General features: G+C 45.5%; 1 protein-coding gene and 1 pseudogene across 2 annotated transcripts in view; one reads left to right on the top strand and one right to left on the bottom strand.

Moving 5' to 3' along the window:
• The window catches only part of TTYH1 (tweety family member 1), a 476,474-nt gene that overhangs the window by 135,189 nt on the left and 323,906 nt on the right, over positions 1-17,379 (top strand). For both annotated transcript variants that reach the window (XM_063942879.1, XM_063942880.1), the window contains exon 2: positions 3,933-4,105. In XM_063942879.1, the coding sequence (XP_063798949.1) occupies positions 3,933-4,105 (173 nt within the window). The remainder of the gene's footprint in view (positions 1-3,932; positions 4,106-17,379) is intronic.
• On the bottom strand, positions 1,786-1,904 carry LOC134968227 (5S ribosomal RNA; annotated as a pseudogene).

Here is a 17,379-nt window from a genome sequence, read left to right on the forward strand (position 1 = left end):
TACTATGCATCCATACCTGTGCTGCATTTTAGTTGTGCGCAGTATATAGTAAGAAGGGACAGTGCAGAATGTTGCTGTGACCACCAGTATATATATAGCAGAACGGTACAGTAGTCCATTGCTCTACCTCTGTGTCGTCAAGTATACTACAAAAGTTCAGTAAAATGACCCAAAAATCAAAATTAAAAGCGTCTGATGAGAAGCGTAAACTTGCCAATATGCCATTTACGACACGGAGTGGCAAGGAACGGCTGAGACCCTGGCCTATGTTCATGGCTAGTGGTTCAGATTAACATGAAGATGGAAGCACTCATCCTCTCGCTAGAAAACTGCAGTGCCACTCCTAGATGGGCCAGGTGTTTGTGTCGGCCACTTGGGTCGCTTAGCTTAGTCACACAGCTACCTCATTGCACCTCTTTTTTTCTTTGCATCATGTGCTGTTTGGGGACTATTTTTTAAATCTGCCATCCTGTCTGACACTGCAGTGCCACTCCTAGATGGGCCAGGTGTTTGTGTCGGCCACTTGGGTCGCTTAGCTTAGTCACACAGCTACGTCATTGCACCTCTTTTTTTCTTTTCATCATGTGCTGTTTGGGGACTATTTTTTAAATCTGCCATCCTGTCTGACACTGCAGTGCTACTCCTAGATGGGCCAGGTGTATGTGTTGGCCACTTGGGTCGATTAGCTTAGTCACACAGCTACCTCATTGCACCTCTTTTTTTCTTTGCGTCATGTGCTGTTTGGGGACTATTTTTTAAATCTGCCATCTTGTCTGACACTGCAGTGCCACTCCTAGATAGGCCAGGTGTTTGTGTCAGCCACTTGGGTCGCTTAGCTTAGTCACACAGCTACCTCATTGCACCCCTTTATTTCTTTGCATCATGTGCTGTTTGGGGACTATTTTTTAAATCTGCCATCCTGTCTGACACTGCAGTGCCACTCCTAGATGGGCCAGGTGTTTGTGTCGGCCACTTGGGTCGCTTAGCTTAGCCATCCAGTGACCTCGGTGCAAATATTAGGACTAAAAATAATATTGTGAGGTGTGAGGTGTTCAGAATAGACTGGAAATGAGTGGAAATTATGGTTATTGAGATTATTAATACTATGGGATCAAAATGACCCCCAAATTCTATGATTTAAGCTGTTTTTGAGGGTTTTTTGTAAAAAAACACCCGAATCCAAAACACACAGATATTAATAGTAGTAGTAGTGGTTTTGGGTCCCTAGAGGACTCATCTATGTGACTGACACACCCGAATCCGACAAAAAATTTTCAGGGAGGTTTTGCCAAAACGCGTCCGAATTCAAAACACGGCCGTGGAACCGAATCCAAAACCAAAACACAAAACCCGAAAAATTTCCGGTGCACATCACTAGTTAGAATGTAGATTTTATTAGCTATTCTTAAAATAACCCAAGTATATATTACAAAACACTAAATAACAAAAAAACACACACAAATTTGGTTAAAATCAGATATTAATAGTAGTAGTAGTAGTGGTATTGGGTCCCTAAAGGACTCATCTAAGTGACTGATATGTTCAGTAATCGAACTAATAAGGACCCTGGCCGCTGCAACCTGCAACCAGATGAATAAGATTTGGACTGAAATGGTCAATTTAGGTGAACTCTGGGAAGGCCAAATATATGCGTGACCACCAAACTGTTAAGTATAAGAACGTGCTTAGGATGAGTCTATAGAGTGTATCAACACACACATGGAAAAAAGATGGGTGATGATTCTTCTGATAGTGTTAGGCACTGAGTTATTCGGACCAGATGTTGCTCTGCTAAACTTGGTATTCCAAGGTGGTCTCCCATCCAAGTACTAACAAAGCCCAACACTGCTTAGCTTCCGAGATTGGACGATATCAGGTGTCAACAATGTGGTATGATAGTAGATCATAAGGCTGTGGCAGCCACTTCTGGATCACTGATGAGAGATCACCTGATCAAGACGGTGTAGAAGTACAGATAGGAAGGAACAAAAGGTGGATCTACTGCGAGCGTTAGACAGACATAGATTAACGGTATGGTGTCCCGGACACTGGTATTTGATGACACAGAGGTAGTTAGAGCAGTGGCCTACTGTACCGTACTGCTATATATTATATACTGGTGGTCAGCAAAATTATGCACTGTCCTACTATATATACTGCGCAAAACTTAAATGCACCACCGGTATGGATGGATAGTATACTTGACGACACAGAGGTAGGTAGAGCAGTGGACTACTGTACTGTACTGATATAATACTGGTGGCCACTGGTCAGCAAAATTCTGCACTGTCCTCCTACTATATACTACAATGCAGCACAGATATGGAGCTTTTTTCAGGCAGAGAACGTATAATACTGGTGGACACTGGTCAGCAAAACTCTGCATTGTCCTCCTACTATATAATACTGGTGGTCCCCAGTCCGCACAGTAAAGCACACTGAGCACAGACATTTGCAGCACACTGAGCACAGATATGGAGCATTTTTCAGGCAGAGAACGTAGATATTTGCACTTGCAGCACACTGAGCACAGATATTTGCAAGCACACTGAGCACAGATATTTGCAGCACACTGAGCACAGATATTTGCAGCACACTGAACACAACTGAGAGAACGCTGCAAACGTCCTCTCCCTATCATCTCCAATGCACGAGTGAAAATGGCGGCGACGCGCTGCTCCTTATATAGAATACGAATCTCGCGAGAATCCGACAGCGGGATGATGACGTTCAGGCGCGCTCGGGTTAACCGAGCAAGGCGGGAAAATTCGAGTCCGCCTCGGAACCGTGTAAAATGGGTGAATTTCGGGGGGGTTCGGATTCCGAGAAACCGAACCCGCTCATCTCTATGTGAAATGCACTCGGGTAATTTTAAGAATATCTAATAAAATCTATGTTCTAACTATATATTTAATTAGGACAATTTGTTTGTCCAACTAAAGAGTGCAAACAAAAAGAGTCTTCTTTCCTCTCTACTGTTGTATTGAAATAACTATACCTCTGACTCAGGGTGCACCACCAGCGTGTGATTATACTGGGATATATTCCTTTGATTCTATGATCTGGTTAACAATTACAGTATCTCTACTATTTTCAAAATTGACTGGTGCTCAATCATTTTGTTTAATTGTCATAACTGCGACAGACGAGTTTAGGGTTAAAGTTAGATTTAGGGTTTCAGGCTAGGGTTAGGCTGCGGTTAGGGTTAGTTAAGTCTGTAAAAAAAAGTGTGGTCAACATGATGTCTACATTTACAATGTTGAAATTCTGGCAGTGTCAGCATTGTTAATGTCCACATTCTACATGTTGGCATTCTGAATGTTGACATTCAGCCCATGTCAACAATCTGGTGCCCACGTTCTGATGTTGGCTTAATGTACCACACCCAAATTTGTTATATATTAGTATAGTACATTATAACGGGGCAATTCAATATGGAGCAATGTTGGGTCGTGATGCGTGGTAGCGCGCATCGCTGAGCATTGTTGCAGTTGCAGTGTATCACTGTTACGATGGTACAGTGCCAACATAGCTCTGAAATAAATTTTTCAATTATAGAAAAACGATATATATTTTTAATTTATATTTTTCACATTAATTGTGCATATTGAAGTTTGAGAATGCATATGTCTGAAGGATGAACATTCCGTTGCTTGTTATGTGAAGGGCATGCTGGAAGTTTTAGTTCAACACAAGAGCTTATTACTGATACTGAAATAGAGGATTCATAATAAATTACACATGCATAGCACTATCATTATATTACAGTAGCCACTGACAACTACTGACTCTCCAGTTGTTGTAAAACTACAAGGCTTAATATGCCCCGGCAGCTATGTCAGCCAAATGTTTACAAGGCATTCTGGTAGTTCACATTCCCTCTCTCAGCTTTGCAGCTCCTAATAATGTTTCTTCTTCTCCTCTTTTTCCAGGCACTTCTTTTCTTAGCCGGCATTGCAGGACTCTGCCTAGCCATCAGCCTTGTCTTAATCTGTGTATATTTAATCAGATTCTGCTGCTGCAGCTCTCAGGAAGAAGATGATTCTAAGAGCAATCGTGTCTGCTGTATCACCTGGAGCTGTGTAGCAGCTGTCATCATATGTTGGTGAGTACCAACACTTTATGTAGTATATTTTGCTTAATGTATATGTCATTACATTTGTCAAGGACCCCAGTAGGTATTCCTGAGGTTGCACTAAATAGGTCAGAGCCAATAATTATATCACTGGTACCGTACTTATGTCAGGACTGCGATTGCGCAGATCCCCAATTCTTGATATAGCGAGGGTAGAGTCAAATATAATGCAATTGCATTTAATATTTTACCACTCTGCCTGTTATACCATACACTTTTCTTTACTGAGTTAGTTGGTAAATCCCTTCTAGCAATCACTAATAGTTATAGTGTAACCTCAGAAATCTAATAGCTTCCACAAAGACTGGGTTCTGGAGCATATATGAAACCAGATTAACAAAGGAACATTTTGTTTACATAAAAGAAGAACAATGCTTAGTTAATTATATAACAAAAAAGTTACAAGATTACATACACAAATGTGTTACAATTTCCAAATAAAAAGCAATAATGTGTTGTTATTCTGGCTGGAGGGCACAGTGGTAAAATGCAGATCCAGACTTCAACTTCATACCATACCAGGACTCCCCCCATAACATTTACTGTACATAATGTAAGTAGTAAGTACAATGTGCAACTGTACATAATTTCCCTATGCAATAGCTACATGAAATATGAAATACTCACATTGACTTCAATATTAAGCTATAAAATAAATGTAAATAAGACTGCGCTGTGACATGTGATTGGTTAGATACCTAATGTCTCCCAAACCATGTGTAGGTACTACCGAATCATATCAGACAGGTGTACAGACTTCATGATTTTGGGAACTCCTATATATTATAGAAATAGCAATTTTATGTCAAAACCAGATAATATATGGTCAATTCTTTGATACCTTCTCTAAATACATTTAAGCTAGATGGCTGTTTAAATACCCCCCTACCCCCTCCCCACACACACACACACACACACACACACACACACACACACACACACACACGGTGCCAAAAGTACCTTTCATGTACTAGCTAACCAGCTTCAAAGTAATCTATATGCAGATATGGATGAAGGGGCTTTGTTTACAAATCTCCTGTCAAGTACTGTAAATGCATTTTCCTGCTCAAAAGAAATTTTAATTTAACCGCACACTTAAGGCTTAATGAGTGATATTAACATTCTATTTATCTGTGTGGGGTTGAATTAGAACCTAACAAAAGAACATTGTAAAATGGTCTTTGTGAAAATCACTACAGGATTCTGGAGAGCTTCAGGCAGTGTAGGATTACCAAATAGGCAGAGTAGGTACCGGCCTATGGGCTCCGGAGGGGGCCCATGAAAACAGGTCAAATAAAATTGATTTGATCTTGAAAGAAAATTACAATTAAGATTTCTTAAATTGTTTTCAAAAGATAGAAAAAATAAATTAACTCAAAGAAGTGAAAACTTTACACTAAAGACTCTATAGAGAAAATAAAGTATTAATGTAATGTACCCATTAACAAATGAAAGTACATAAACCATAGAAAGCAGATTCACATTCCAGTTTCCAGATTGTAGAGTGTTGATTGGTAAAATTAAAAACGTATTAGGAGCTAATTTGTGAGGGGGCCCCGAGATTTTGACTGCTGAAGGACTTCCACATGGTTTAATCTGGCACTGGTTGCGGGAGTATGTCTTTACTAGCTGCAGGCTAACAATGTATGCAGAGGCACTGTATAACAAACAATTAATGTATAACAAAGAAGTGGGTGGCAATGATGTAACTTCCACCATCCATATACAGCATACATCTACAAATGGGATGTGGTCAGCATCCCTGCGGTGTAGATGCCGGCGGTCAGTTGACCCGGTATCGGAACCACGACCGCCGGCATCCCGAAGGTAAGTATTAGGTTGAGGGTTAGGGCCCGGGGGGTTAGGCACCACAGTGGGGTTAGCTGTAACGGCCACCCCACTATTTTAGCCCTAGCCACCACCCCGGGCGGGTTAGGGTGGCAGGGGAGGTGTAAATTAATAAATTATTTACCCTATTCTCTGTCGGCTATGCATATCACACCCCTACAAAGTTAACTGGCAATATCCCTGTCACTACAACTTTAGATGTTTAATAAGAAAGACATCTTGGTAATACATAAGTGAACTACTTTTAAACATTTTCCTCATTTCATATTAGCACCACAAATTAATGGAAGATCATGCATATAATGATCAACATGAGTTTTCTAACCATGATAGAATACTACAGATTTAAATAATTATAGTCTAATCCCGCAATGACACTGTAATGGTTGTGTCTGTATAGCATTTTTTTTTTTTTGAGAAATATACTTCTATGGACTGTTTATGAATTATGGACATGGTTCAGCTTCAGTTGCTGGGGGCTGCCTAGCACAGGGCAATTCATTTGCCATTCCATTGCTAAATTGTGGATGCTCCCCTGCCTCCGCAGCCTGGCTGCAAAAACATGCTCAGAGCGGCCATTTTTCTGGTCGCAGCAGCCACGTGTGACATCACGTGGTGACCCAGATCCCGCCCCCATTTCCAATGGCATTCCCCTGCAACGCCGCGTTGATGCCCCGGACCACCCCGCTAATGCCTTTGCTTGTCAGTCATGCAGAGGCGTTCGCATAAGTGAGATGTGTTTGCATCGCGCTGTGTGTACACGCGCAGTACGGCTCTTGTGCATGCGCACTGGGAATAAATAGTTCAGTATGCGTTCGCATCACTGATGTGATCCATACTGAATAAGGCCCCAGTTAGACAATTATTTTGTCCAGAATTGTTGTCTGTCTGTTTGTCTGTCTATCTGTTTATTCCAGAATCATGAAAACCTACTAGATGAATTTGAATTGCGTTTTCACTACTTTATAGCTTAGTGACCTAGAAAGAAACAGGTATATATGCTCTCGATGTGACATCAGGGATAAGAACAATAAAAGAAAAAAACAGACGCTTGACACCTGGAGCACTGAAAGTTGGTGTTCCGATCATGCTTCTGCAGAACTTGACTCCGCCCAAGTTATGTAATGGAACCCGACTTAAAGTGACTGCTTTGTAGAGGAGCCTAATTGAGGCAGATTCTAATGGGATGTTCCACAGGTGAGACTGCTTTACATGGCTTGCTCACGAGTTAGTACCCCCAAGCATCATTTTGTGTAAATCCCTGAAGTAAAAACTGCAAATATTGTTTATAAAGAAATTTTGTGATCAAGGTGTACAATATAAAATATACCACAATATTATATGGCACTATTGTCTTTGTAAGATTAGTCCCGTTGAGCAATAACAGGTGAAGGAGAGGCCGCCATAGGAGAGGGTAGCAGGGGAGGTGGTGTCAGAGGAGGAGAGCCAGATTTCAGTGATGGTGAGAAGGTTAAAAGTGTGGGAGATGAAGAGGTCATGGAAAGTTAGCAGCTTGTTGCAGATTGATCTAGCATTCCAGAGTGCACAGGAGAAAGGAAGAGAGGGGACAGGGGAGATGGGGATACGGTTGGCTGAGTTCTGAGTGCATGTGGGTGATTTGGAAATTGGGGGGTGAGACCTGGCAGTGAGGATTGATATAGGACAGGATCGAGGAGCCATAATTCCAGTACAGTAGTGTTGTTCTGAGGAATAGAATGGTGTGGGTGTAATATCGAATGAACAAGGAGAAGGTGGGGTGTATTGAAAGTAAAGACAGTGTAAACAGGATTTTAGAAATAATGGAAAGAACGGAAAGGCTGAGATGGTTACACAATAGTTGTAGATTGTATAAATGAGGAGTGTGAGCAATGTGTGAGAGCAGTAGGGCTGTTAATTGATCAGACAGGTAGTTCAGTGTCCAGGCTGTGCAGGCGTAGTTCAGTGTCCAGGATGTAGGCGTAGGTGTAAGTAGATTAGGTAACTCACTGTAGTATGTTGATTATTGGTTGCAGTTCTTTTGTGGAGGTTAGTAAGATAGTCTGCTGTCTTGTTTAGAGTGCCTCTCCGACCTGGTGCCTCCCTGCTTTGCAGACCTTGCTGAGCGGTTAGCTCTAGGCCTGATTTACATGTTGAGTCTCCCATATCTGAAATGCTTGGAACCACAAGTACAGTATTTTGGGATATTGGGACTTTCTGTGTTTTGGAATATTTGCAAACAGTATCTTGGGGATGGGACCAGAATCTAAACACGAAATGCATTTATGTTTCATATACAATTTTTACACATAGCCTGAAGGTCATTTTCTACAATATTTTTTATAATTTTGCGCATGAAAATAAGAATTTACTCACCGGTAATTCTATTTCTCGTAGTCCGTAGTGGATGCTGGGTACTCCGTAAGGACCATGGGGTATAGACGGGCTCCGCAGGAGACTGGGTACTCTTAAAAGAAAGATTAGGTACTATATCTGGTGTGCACTGGCTCCTCCCTCTATGCCCCTCCTCCAGACCTCAGTTAGGGAAACTGTGCCCGGAAGAGCTGACATTACTAGGAAAGGATTTGGAATCCAGGGTAAGACTCATACCAGCCACACCAATCACACCGTACAACTCGTGATAACTATACCCAGTTAACAGTATGAACAATACCTGAGCCTCTCTCAACAGATGGCTCATACAATAACCCTTTAGTTAAGCAATAACTATATACATGTATTGCAGAGAGTCCGCACTTGGGACGGGCTCCCAGCATCCAATACGGACTACGAGAAATAGAATTACCGGTGAGTAAATTCTTATTTTCTTTGACATCCTAGTGGATGCTGGGTACTCCGTAAGGACCATGGGGATTATACCAAAGCTCCCAAACGGGCGGGAGAGTGCGGATGACTCTGCAGCACCGAATGAGCAAACTCAAGGTCCTCCTCAGCCAGGGTATCAAACTTGTAGAATTTTGCAAAAGTGTTTGAACCCGACCAAGTAGCAGCTCGGCAAAGTTGTAAAGCCGAGACCCCTCGGGCAGTCGCCCAAGAAGAGCCCACCTTCCTCGTGGAATGGGCTTTTACTAATTTAGGATGCGGCAATCCAGCCGCAGAATGTGCAAGCTGAATCGTGCTACAGATCCAGCGAGCAATAGTCTGCTTTGAAGCAGGAGCACCCAGCTTGTTGGGTGCATGCAGGATAAATAGCGAGTCAGTTTTTCTAACTCTAGCCGTCCTGGAAACATAAAGTTTCAGGGCCCGGACTACGTCCAGCAACTTGGAATCCTCCAAGTCCCTAGTAGCCGCAGGCACCACAATAGGTTGGTTCAAATGAAACGATGATACCACCTTAGGGAGAAATTGGGGATGAGTCCTCCATTCTGCCCTTTCCATATGGAAGATCAGATATGGGCTTTTACATGACAAAGCCACCAATTCTGACACACGCCTAGTCCAAGCTAAGGCCAAAAGCATAACCACTTTCCACGTGAGATATTTTAGCTCCACGGTCTTAAGTGGCTCAAACCAGTGGGATTTTAGGAATCCAACACACGTTAAGATCCCAAGGTGCCACTGGAGGCACAAAAGGGGCTGAATATGCAGCACCCCTGTAACAACGTCCGAACTTCAGGCAGTGAAGCCAGTTCTTTTTGAGAGAAAAAGGGATAGGGCCGAAATCTTGGCCTTTATGGATCCTAATTTTAGGCCCATAGTCATTCCTGACTGTAGGAAGTGCAGGAATTGACCCCCCTGGAATTCCTCTGTAGGGCCTTCCCGGCCACCCACCAAGCAACCTATTTTCGCCATATACAGTGAAAAAGTCTTGCTGTCACGTCTTTGCTAGCCTTTATCAGCGTAGGAATAACTGCATCCGGAATGCCCTTTTCCGCTAGGATCCGGCGTTCAACCGCCATGCCGTCCAACGCAGCCGCGGTAAGTCTTGGATCAGACAGAGTCCCTGTTGCAACATGTCCTGACTGAGAGGCAGAGGCCATGGGTCCTCTGAGAGCATTTCTTGCAGTTCCGGGTACCGAGTCCTTCTTGGCCAATCCGGAGCAAAGAATATTGTTCACACTCCACCGTTTATTACAATTCTCAGCCCTTGGGTCTGAGAGGAAGAGGAGGGAATATATAGACCGACTGGAACACCCACGGTGTTACTAGTGCGACCACAGCTATCGCCTGAGAGTCCCTTGACCCAGCGTAAAACCTTTTTTATCTTTTTATTGAGGTGGGACGCCATGTAGTCCACCTGAGGCAGTTTCCATCAATTTGCAAAACTGCGTGAAGACTTCCTGATGAAGTCACCACTTTCCCGGGTGGAGGTCGTGTCCACTCCCGGAATGAACACTGCTGACAGTGCGCTTACTTGATTCTCTGCCCAGCGAAGAATTCTGGTGGCTTCTACCCTCGCCACCCTGCTCCTTGTGCCGCCCTGGCGGTTTACATGAGCCCCTGCGGTCTAACTGGATCAGAGCCGGTTGGTCGCGAAGCAGGAACTCCGCTTGACTTAGGGCGTTGTGTATGGCCCTTAGTTCCAGGATATTGATGTGAAGGCAAGTCTGTTGGCTTGACCACAAACCTTGGAATTTTCTTCCCTGTGTAACTGCCCCCCACCCTCGGAGGCTTGCATCCGTGGTCACCAGGACCCAGTCCTGAATTCCGAATCTGCGGCCCTCGAGAAGGTAAGCACTCCGCAGCCACCACAGGAAAGACACCCTGACCCTGGGGGATAGGGTGATTAACCGATGCATCTGAAGATGTGATCCGGACCACTTGTCCAGTAAGTTCCATTGTCCTTGCATGGAACCAGCCGAAGGGGATGGCCTCGTATGATGCCATCATCCTTCCCAGGACTCGAGTGCAGTGATGCACTGACACCTGTTTTGGTTTTCAATGGATTCCTGACCAGTGTCATGAGCTCCTGAGCTCTCTCTATCGGGAGATAAACCCTCTTCTGGTCTGTGTCTAGGATCATGCCTAGGCAAGGCAGATGAGCTGTAGGAACCAACTGCGACTTCGGAATATATAGAATCCAGTCGTGTTGCCGTTTCACTTCCAGAGAAGGTGATACGCTGTCCAGCAACTGCTCTTTTGATCTTGCTTTTATGAGGAGATCATCCAAGTATGTGATAATAGTGACACCTTGCTTCCGCAGGAGCACCATCATATCCGCCATTACCTTGGTGAAATTGGTAATGACAATCCCGTACCGCAATTCTGAGGTACGCCTGATGAGGTGGATAAATGGGGACACGAAGGTATGCATCCCTTATGTCCCGATTCATTTCAGGCTTGCAATGACCGCTCTTAGCGATTTCATCTTGAACCTGAACCTTTTCAGGTATATGTTCAGGGATTTTAATACAATATGGGTCTAACCGAACCGTCTGGTTTCGGGATTATAACATGGTCGAATAATAACACCCTCTTGTTGAAGGAGGGGACCCTTGACCACCACCTGTTGAAGATACAATTTACGAATTGCAGTTAACACTGGCTCCCTCTCTTGGGGGGAAGCCCGCCGGGTCCTCGGTGAGGGGGCATCTTCTCACAGTCCAGCCTGTATCCCTGCGATACAATTTCTATTGCCCAGGGATCTAACAGGGAGTGAACCCACTTGTGGCTGAACTTACGAAGGCGTGTCCCCACCGGGCCTAGCTCCGCCTGTGGAGCCCCAGCGACATGCGGTGGATTTTTGTAGAGGCCGGGGAGGACTTCTGTTCCTGGGGACTAGCTGTGTTGTACAGCTTCTTTCCTCTGCCCCCGGTTCTGACAAGAAAGGACGCACCTCAGACTTTCTTGTTTCTTTATTCGAAAAGCTGCATTTAATAATGTCGTGCTTTCCTAGGCTGTGCAGGAATATAAGGCAAAATATCAGAATTACCAGCTATAGCTGTGGAGACCAGGCCAGAGAACCTTTCTCCACACAATCCTCAGCCTTCCATATGCCTCTTAAGTCGGCATCATCTGTCCAATGTATATTCTACAGGACACGTCAAGCAGAAATCGACATAGCTTTTGTCTCTAGGACCCAGTATACTCATGTCCCTTTGGGCATGCTTTATAATTATATATCTATCACTTAAGACAGCATCTTAAAATATTTATATGCATCCTAGGGTCTCAATCTCTGCTTATAAGGTACCTGTCCACGCTGCCACAGCGCTATAAACCCATGCCGACACAATCGCCGGTCTGGGTAGTATACTAGAATGTGCACACTATCTGCAGGATCCCTGAGAATAGCTAGTGCAAACAGGACACCCAAGGGGAAGATTCTCAACACATCCTGGCCCTAGTGGGGAAAGGATACAGCCTGAGAATTCTCTTGTGGGAAGCTGCCGTCTCTTGTCTGGAGATTCCCGCTCTTTTTCCTCATGAGAGGAGGGAAATTTACCTCAGCATTCTTCCCCTTAACATGTGTACTCTCGTGTCAGGGACAGATGAGTCATCAGTGATATGCAAATCATCTTTTATTCCAATAATCATATATTGAATATCTTTTAGCCCTCTTGGCTGTAACTTTGCATTATCGTAGTCGACAGTGGAGTTAAACTCCGTGTCGATACTTTGTTATTTTTGGATAGTGAACATAGAGAGACTCTGAAGGACTCTGTGACATAGGGACAGACCAGGGTAGATTTCCTTTCTGTTCCCTAACCTTTTGTGCAATAATTTTACCTCAGCACTTACACATATCCAAACAGGTGTCGACGGAGACACCCTCCCACACACATATCCGCTCTATCACCTCCTTAGAGGAGCCTTTTACCTCAGACATGTCGACACACGCGTACCGACACACCACACACACAGGGGATGCTCTATTTGAAGACAGTTCCCCCACCAGGCCCTTTGGAGAGACAGAGAGAGAGTATGCCAGCACACACCACAGCGCTATATAATACAGGGATGTACACTATACTGAGTGATTTTTCCCCTATAGCAGCTTATATACACAGTTTTGCGCCTAAATTTATGTGCCCCCCCCTCTCTTTTTTACCCTTTGTGTACCAGGATACTGCAGGGGAGAGCCTGGGAAGCTTCCTTCCAGCTGAGCTGTGAAGAGAAAATGGCGCCGGTGTGCTGAGGAAGAAGGCCCGGCCCCCTCAGCGGCGGGCTTCTGTCCTTTTATGTACTTTAATGGCGGGGGTTAATGCACATATACAGTTTATCAGACTGTATTATGTGCTTTTCGCCAAGTAAAGTAATCTAATTGCTGCCCAGGGCGCCCCCCCCCCCCAGCGCCCTGCTCCCATTAGTGACCGGAGTGTGTGGTGTGCTAAGGGAGCAATGGCGCACAGCTGCAGTGCTGTGCGCTACCTTAATGAAGACCGGAGTCTTCAGCCGCCGATTTTCAACTTCTCTTCGTTCTTCTGGCTCTGCAAGGGGGACGGCGGCGCGGCTCCGGGACCGGACGACCGAGGACTGGGCCTGTGTTCGATCCCTCTGGAGCTAATGGTGTCCAGTAGCCTTAGAAGCCCAAGCTAGCTGCAAGCAGGTAGGTTCGCTTCTCTCCCCTCAGTCCCACGTAGCAGTGAGTCTGTTGCCAGCAGATCTCACTGAAAATAAAAAACCTAACAAATACTTTCTTTTCTAGGAAGCTCAGGAGAGCCCCTAGGGTGCATCCAGCTCTGGCCGGGCACAGATACTAACTGAGGTCTGGAGGAGGGGCATAGAGGGAGGAGCCAGTGCACACCAGATATAGTACCTAATCTTTCTTTTAAGAGTGCCCAGTCTCCTGCGGAGCCCGTCTATACCCCATGGTCCTTACGGAGTACACAGCATCTACTAGGACGTCAGAGAAACAAAGTTTGTATACACCGAACCATCACAAAGCAAAACTCTCAATCAAGCTTAAAATTAGAGATGAGCAGGTTCGGTTCTCAGAGAACCGAACCCCCTCCCCCCTTCCCCCCCCCCTCCCCGTACTTTACGTCACGAGCCCGGATCCGAGTCAGGCTCGGGTTTGCCCGCCTGACGTGCAAACCAGAATGAGGCAAAACGTCATCATCCCGCTGTCGGATTCTAGTGGGGTTTGGATGCCATATAAGGAGCCGCGCGTCACCGCCATTTTCACTCCGGCATTGGAGAGTGTAGAGAGAGGATGTGTCTCCATTCTCAGTGTGCTCAGTGGTAGTGTCTTGTGCTGCATCTGTCCAGTCACAGTGGTTGTGTCCTAAGCTGCCATATGTCCAGTGCTGCTGTATAAGTCCAGTCCAGTGGTGCTGTGTTGTGCTGCATCAGTCCAGTGGTGGTGTGTTCTGCATCAGTCCAGTCACAGTGGTGGTGTCCTCTGCTGCCTTATGTCCAGTGCTGCTGTATAAGTCCAGTCCAGTGGTGCTGTGTTGTGCTGCATCAGTCCAGTGGTGGTGTGTTCTGCATCAGTCCAGTCACAGTGGTGGTGTCCTCTGCTGCCATATGTCCAGTGCTGCTGTATAAGTCCAGTCCATTGCAGTGATACTGTGTTACCCTGCATCAGTCCAGTGGTGGTCTCCCTGTTCTGCTGTATCTGTCCAGTGGTACTGCCGTATATGTCCAGTGATACTGCCGTATATTTCCAGCAGTACTGCCGTATATTTCCAGTGATCCTGCTATATAGTTTCAGTGGTACTGGCGTATAAGTCCAGTGATCCTGCTGTATAATTCCAGTGATACTGGCGTATAAGTCCAGTCCAGTGATAATGCTGTATTTGTCCAGTGATACTGCCGTATATGTCCATTGATACTGCCGTATATGTCCAGCGGTACTGCTGTATAAATCCAGTCATCCTGCCGTATAATTCCAGTGATCCTGCTGTATAATTCCAGTGGTACTTGCGTATAATTCCAGTGATCCTGCCATATAATTCCAGTGGTACTAGCGTATATGTCCAGTGATACTGCCGTATATGTCCAGTGATATTGTCGTACATGTCCATTGATACTGCCGTATATGTCCAGCGGTACTGCCGTATAAATCCTGGGATCCTGACGTATAATTCCAGTGATCCTGTATGATTCCAGTGGTACTGGTGTATAAGTCCAGTGATCGTGCCATATAATTCCAGTGGTACTGACGTATAAATCCAGTCCAGTGATACTGCCGTATATGTCCAGTAATACTGCCGTATATGTCCATTGATACTGTCGTATATGTCCAGTGATACTCCCGTATATGTCAATTGATACTGCCATATATGTCCAGCGGTACTGCTGTATAAATCCAGTGATCCTGCCATATAATTCCATATAAATCCATATAATTTCATATAATTCCCGTCCAGTGGTGCTGCCATAAAGTTCAGTGGTGCTGTCCTGTGCTGTATATTATTTACTCCAAATAAATGGGTTATTAATATTGAATCCAAATAATTTTCACAGGGTTTGCCCTGTGTGGTGTAGAGGTATGCTCTCCCTTACCGCATATTGTTATATAATGCCAGAAAAATAATGGAGATCAAAAATTTGGAGGATAATATAGGGAAAGATCAAGAATCACTTCTTTCTAGTACTGAAGCTGCTGTCACTAGTCATGACATAGACAATGAAATGCCATCAACGTCGGCTGCCAATGCCAATGCCCAATGTGATAGTAGAGGGCATGTAAAATCCAAAAAGCCAAAGTTCAGTAAAAAGACCCAAAAAAAGAAATTTATATGGTCTGAGGAGAAACGTAAACTTGCCAATATGCCATTTACGACACGGAGTGGCAAGGAATGGCTAAGGCCCTGGCCAATGTTCATGACTAGTGGTTCAGCTTCACATGACGATGGAAGCCCTCATCCTCCCGCTAGAAAAATTATAAGAGTTAAGCTGGAAAAAGCACAGAAAAGAACTGTGCGTTCTAAGATGGTATCACAAATCCCCAAGGAAGGTTCAAGTGTGTCGGCGGTTGCGATGCCTGATCTTCCGAACACTGGACAGGAAGAGGTGGCTCCTTCCACCATTTGCACGCCCCCTGCAAGTTCTGGAAGTAGCACCCACAGTACAGTTTCTGATATTCAAATTGAAGATGTCACTGTTGAAGTACATCAGGATGAGGATATGAATGTTGCTGGCACTGAGGAGGAATTTGACGATGAGGATTCTGATGGTGATGTGGTTTGTTTAAATCAGGCACCGGGGGAGACACCTGTTGTCCGTGGAATGAAGAAGCCCATTGAGATGCCTGGCCAAAATACCAAAAAAGCCACCTCTTCTTTGTGGAATAATTTATCCACAAATCCAGACAACAGATGCCTCTGTCAATCAGTCAAGAGCATAAGCAGTCCACTGACACCTAAATCCCTTCTTCCTCAATCCAAGCTCCTGCAAGCCACACCACCAACTCCCTCAACGTCAGCTTCCTCCTCAGTCAGGAACATCAGTAGTCCTGCAGGCCATGTCACTGGCAAGACTGAGGAGTCCTCTCCTAACCGGGATTCTTCCAGAGGATCCTTGAGTGGTATGCCTGCTGTTGCTGCCGCTGCTGTTGTTGCTGCTGGGAGTCGATCGTCATCCCAGAGGGGAAGTCGGAAGACCACTTGTACTACTTCAACTAAGCAATTGACTGTCCAACAGTCCTTTGTGAGGAAGATGAAATATGACAGCAGACATCCTTTCTTTTTCATCCACTAGGGGTCACTGGAGTACTCTTGGGATATGGACGGCTTCCACCGGAAGAAGGCACTGAATAAATTAATTTTGAGACTACTCCTCCCCTCCATATCCTGCAGCACTCCAGTGTTTTTTCTGTGCTCTACACAGTTAGAAGGCATAGTGGAGCTCGTCCACAAAGTATTGGAATTTTTTCTAAGTTTTTTTTTTTCTTCAATTTCCACGTCCTTTCCCCCCTTCTAACAGGCGTGGGTCAGGGACAGTGGAAGCGGCTGAGTAGCCGTGAGTGTCGGACCTCTCTGTAAAGAGCTCCCTCACTCCACTTGCAGGCTGCCTGCAGGAAAGCTGGACGGAGCTTGGATGAAAGCCCCGTCATAGACTTTTGTCACGGTCCAGGTATGTTGGGTTGGGGCGGTCAGCGCTTGCTGCCGCTCCACTGTTGGGGATTGTTGGGTACTCACCGCTGCCCGGAGCGCGTGTACATGGGCCGCTTCACGGTCCATGCGGCGCGCTCTCACTCTCCGGCTCCCAGCATCCTAAGAGACCGCTGTTCCCTGCGCAGCAGCAGCGCTGCTTGGCTACACAGACACGCCGCTATGCTGTGTGTGGCGGGCGGGAGCACGTGTGCATAGGCCGCTCCACGGCTCTATGCAGCACGCTCTCTGCTTCCGCCATCCGCCCGCAGCAGCCGAGGAGTTCCGTTGTCCGGGGTCTACAGGACAGGCCGCTCACACGGCCCTTTGCAAAACTTCCACAGGCCCAGACCCGGTGCTGTACACGGAGGTCGTGGGAGTGGGGGGGAGACTTTAACAGTATTTGGCAGTGTCAAGCTT

The sequence above is a fragment of the Pseudophryne corroboree genome, chromosome 10 (assembly GCF_028390025.1).
Source record: "Pseudophryne corroboree isolate aPseCor3 chromosome 10, aPseCor3.hap2, whole genome shotgun sequence".
Taxonomy (NCBI): domain Eukaryota; kingdom Metazoa; phylum Chordata; class Amphibia; order Anura; family Myobatrachidae; genus Pseudophryne; species Pseudophryne corroboree.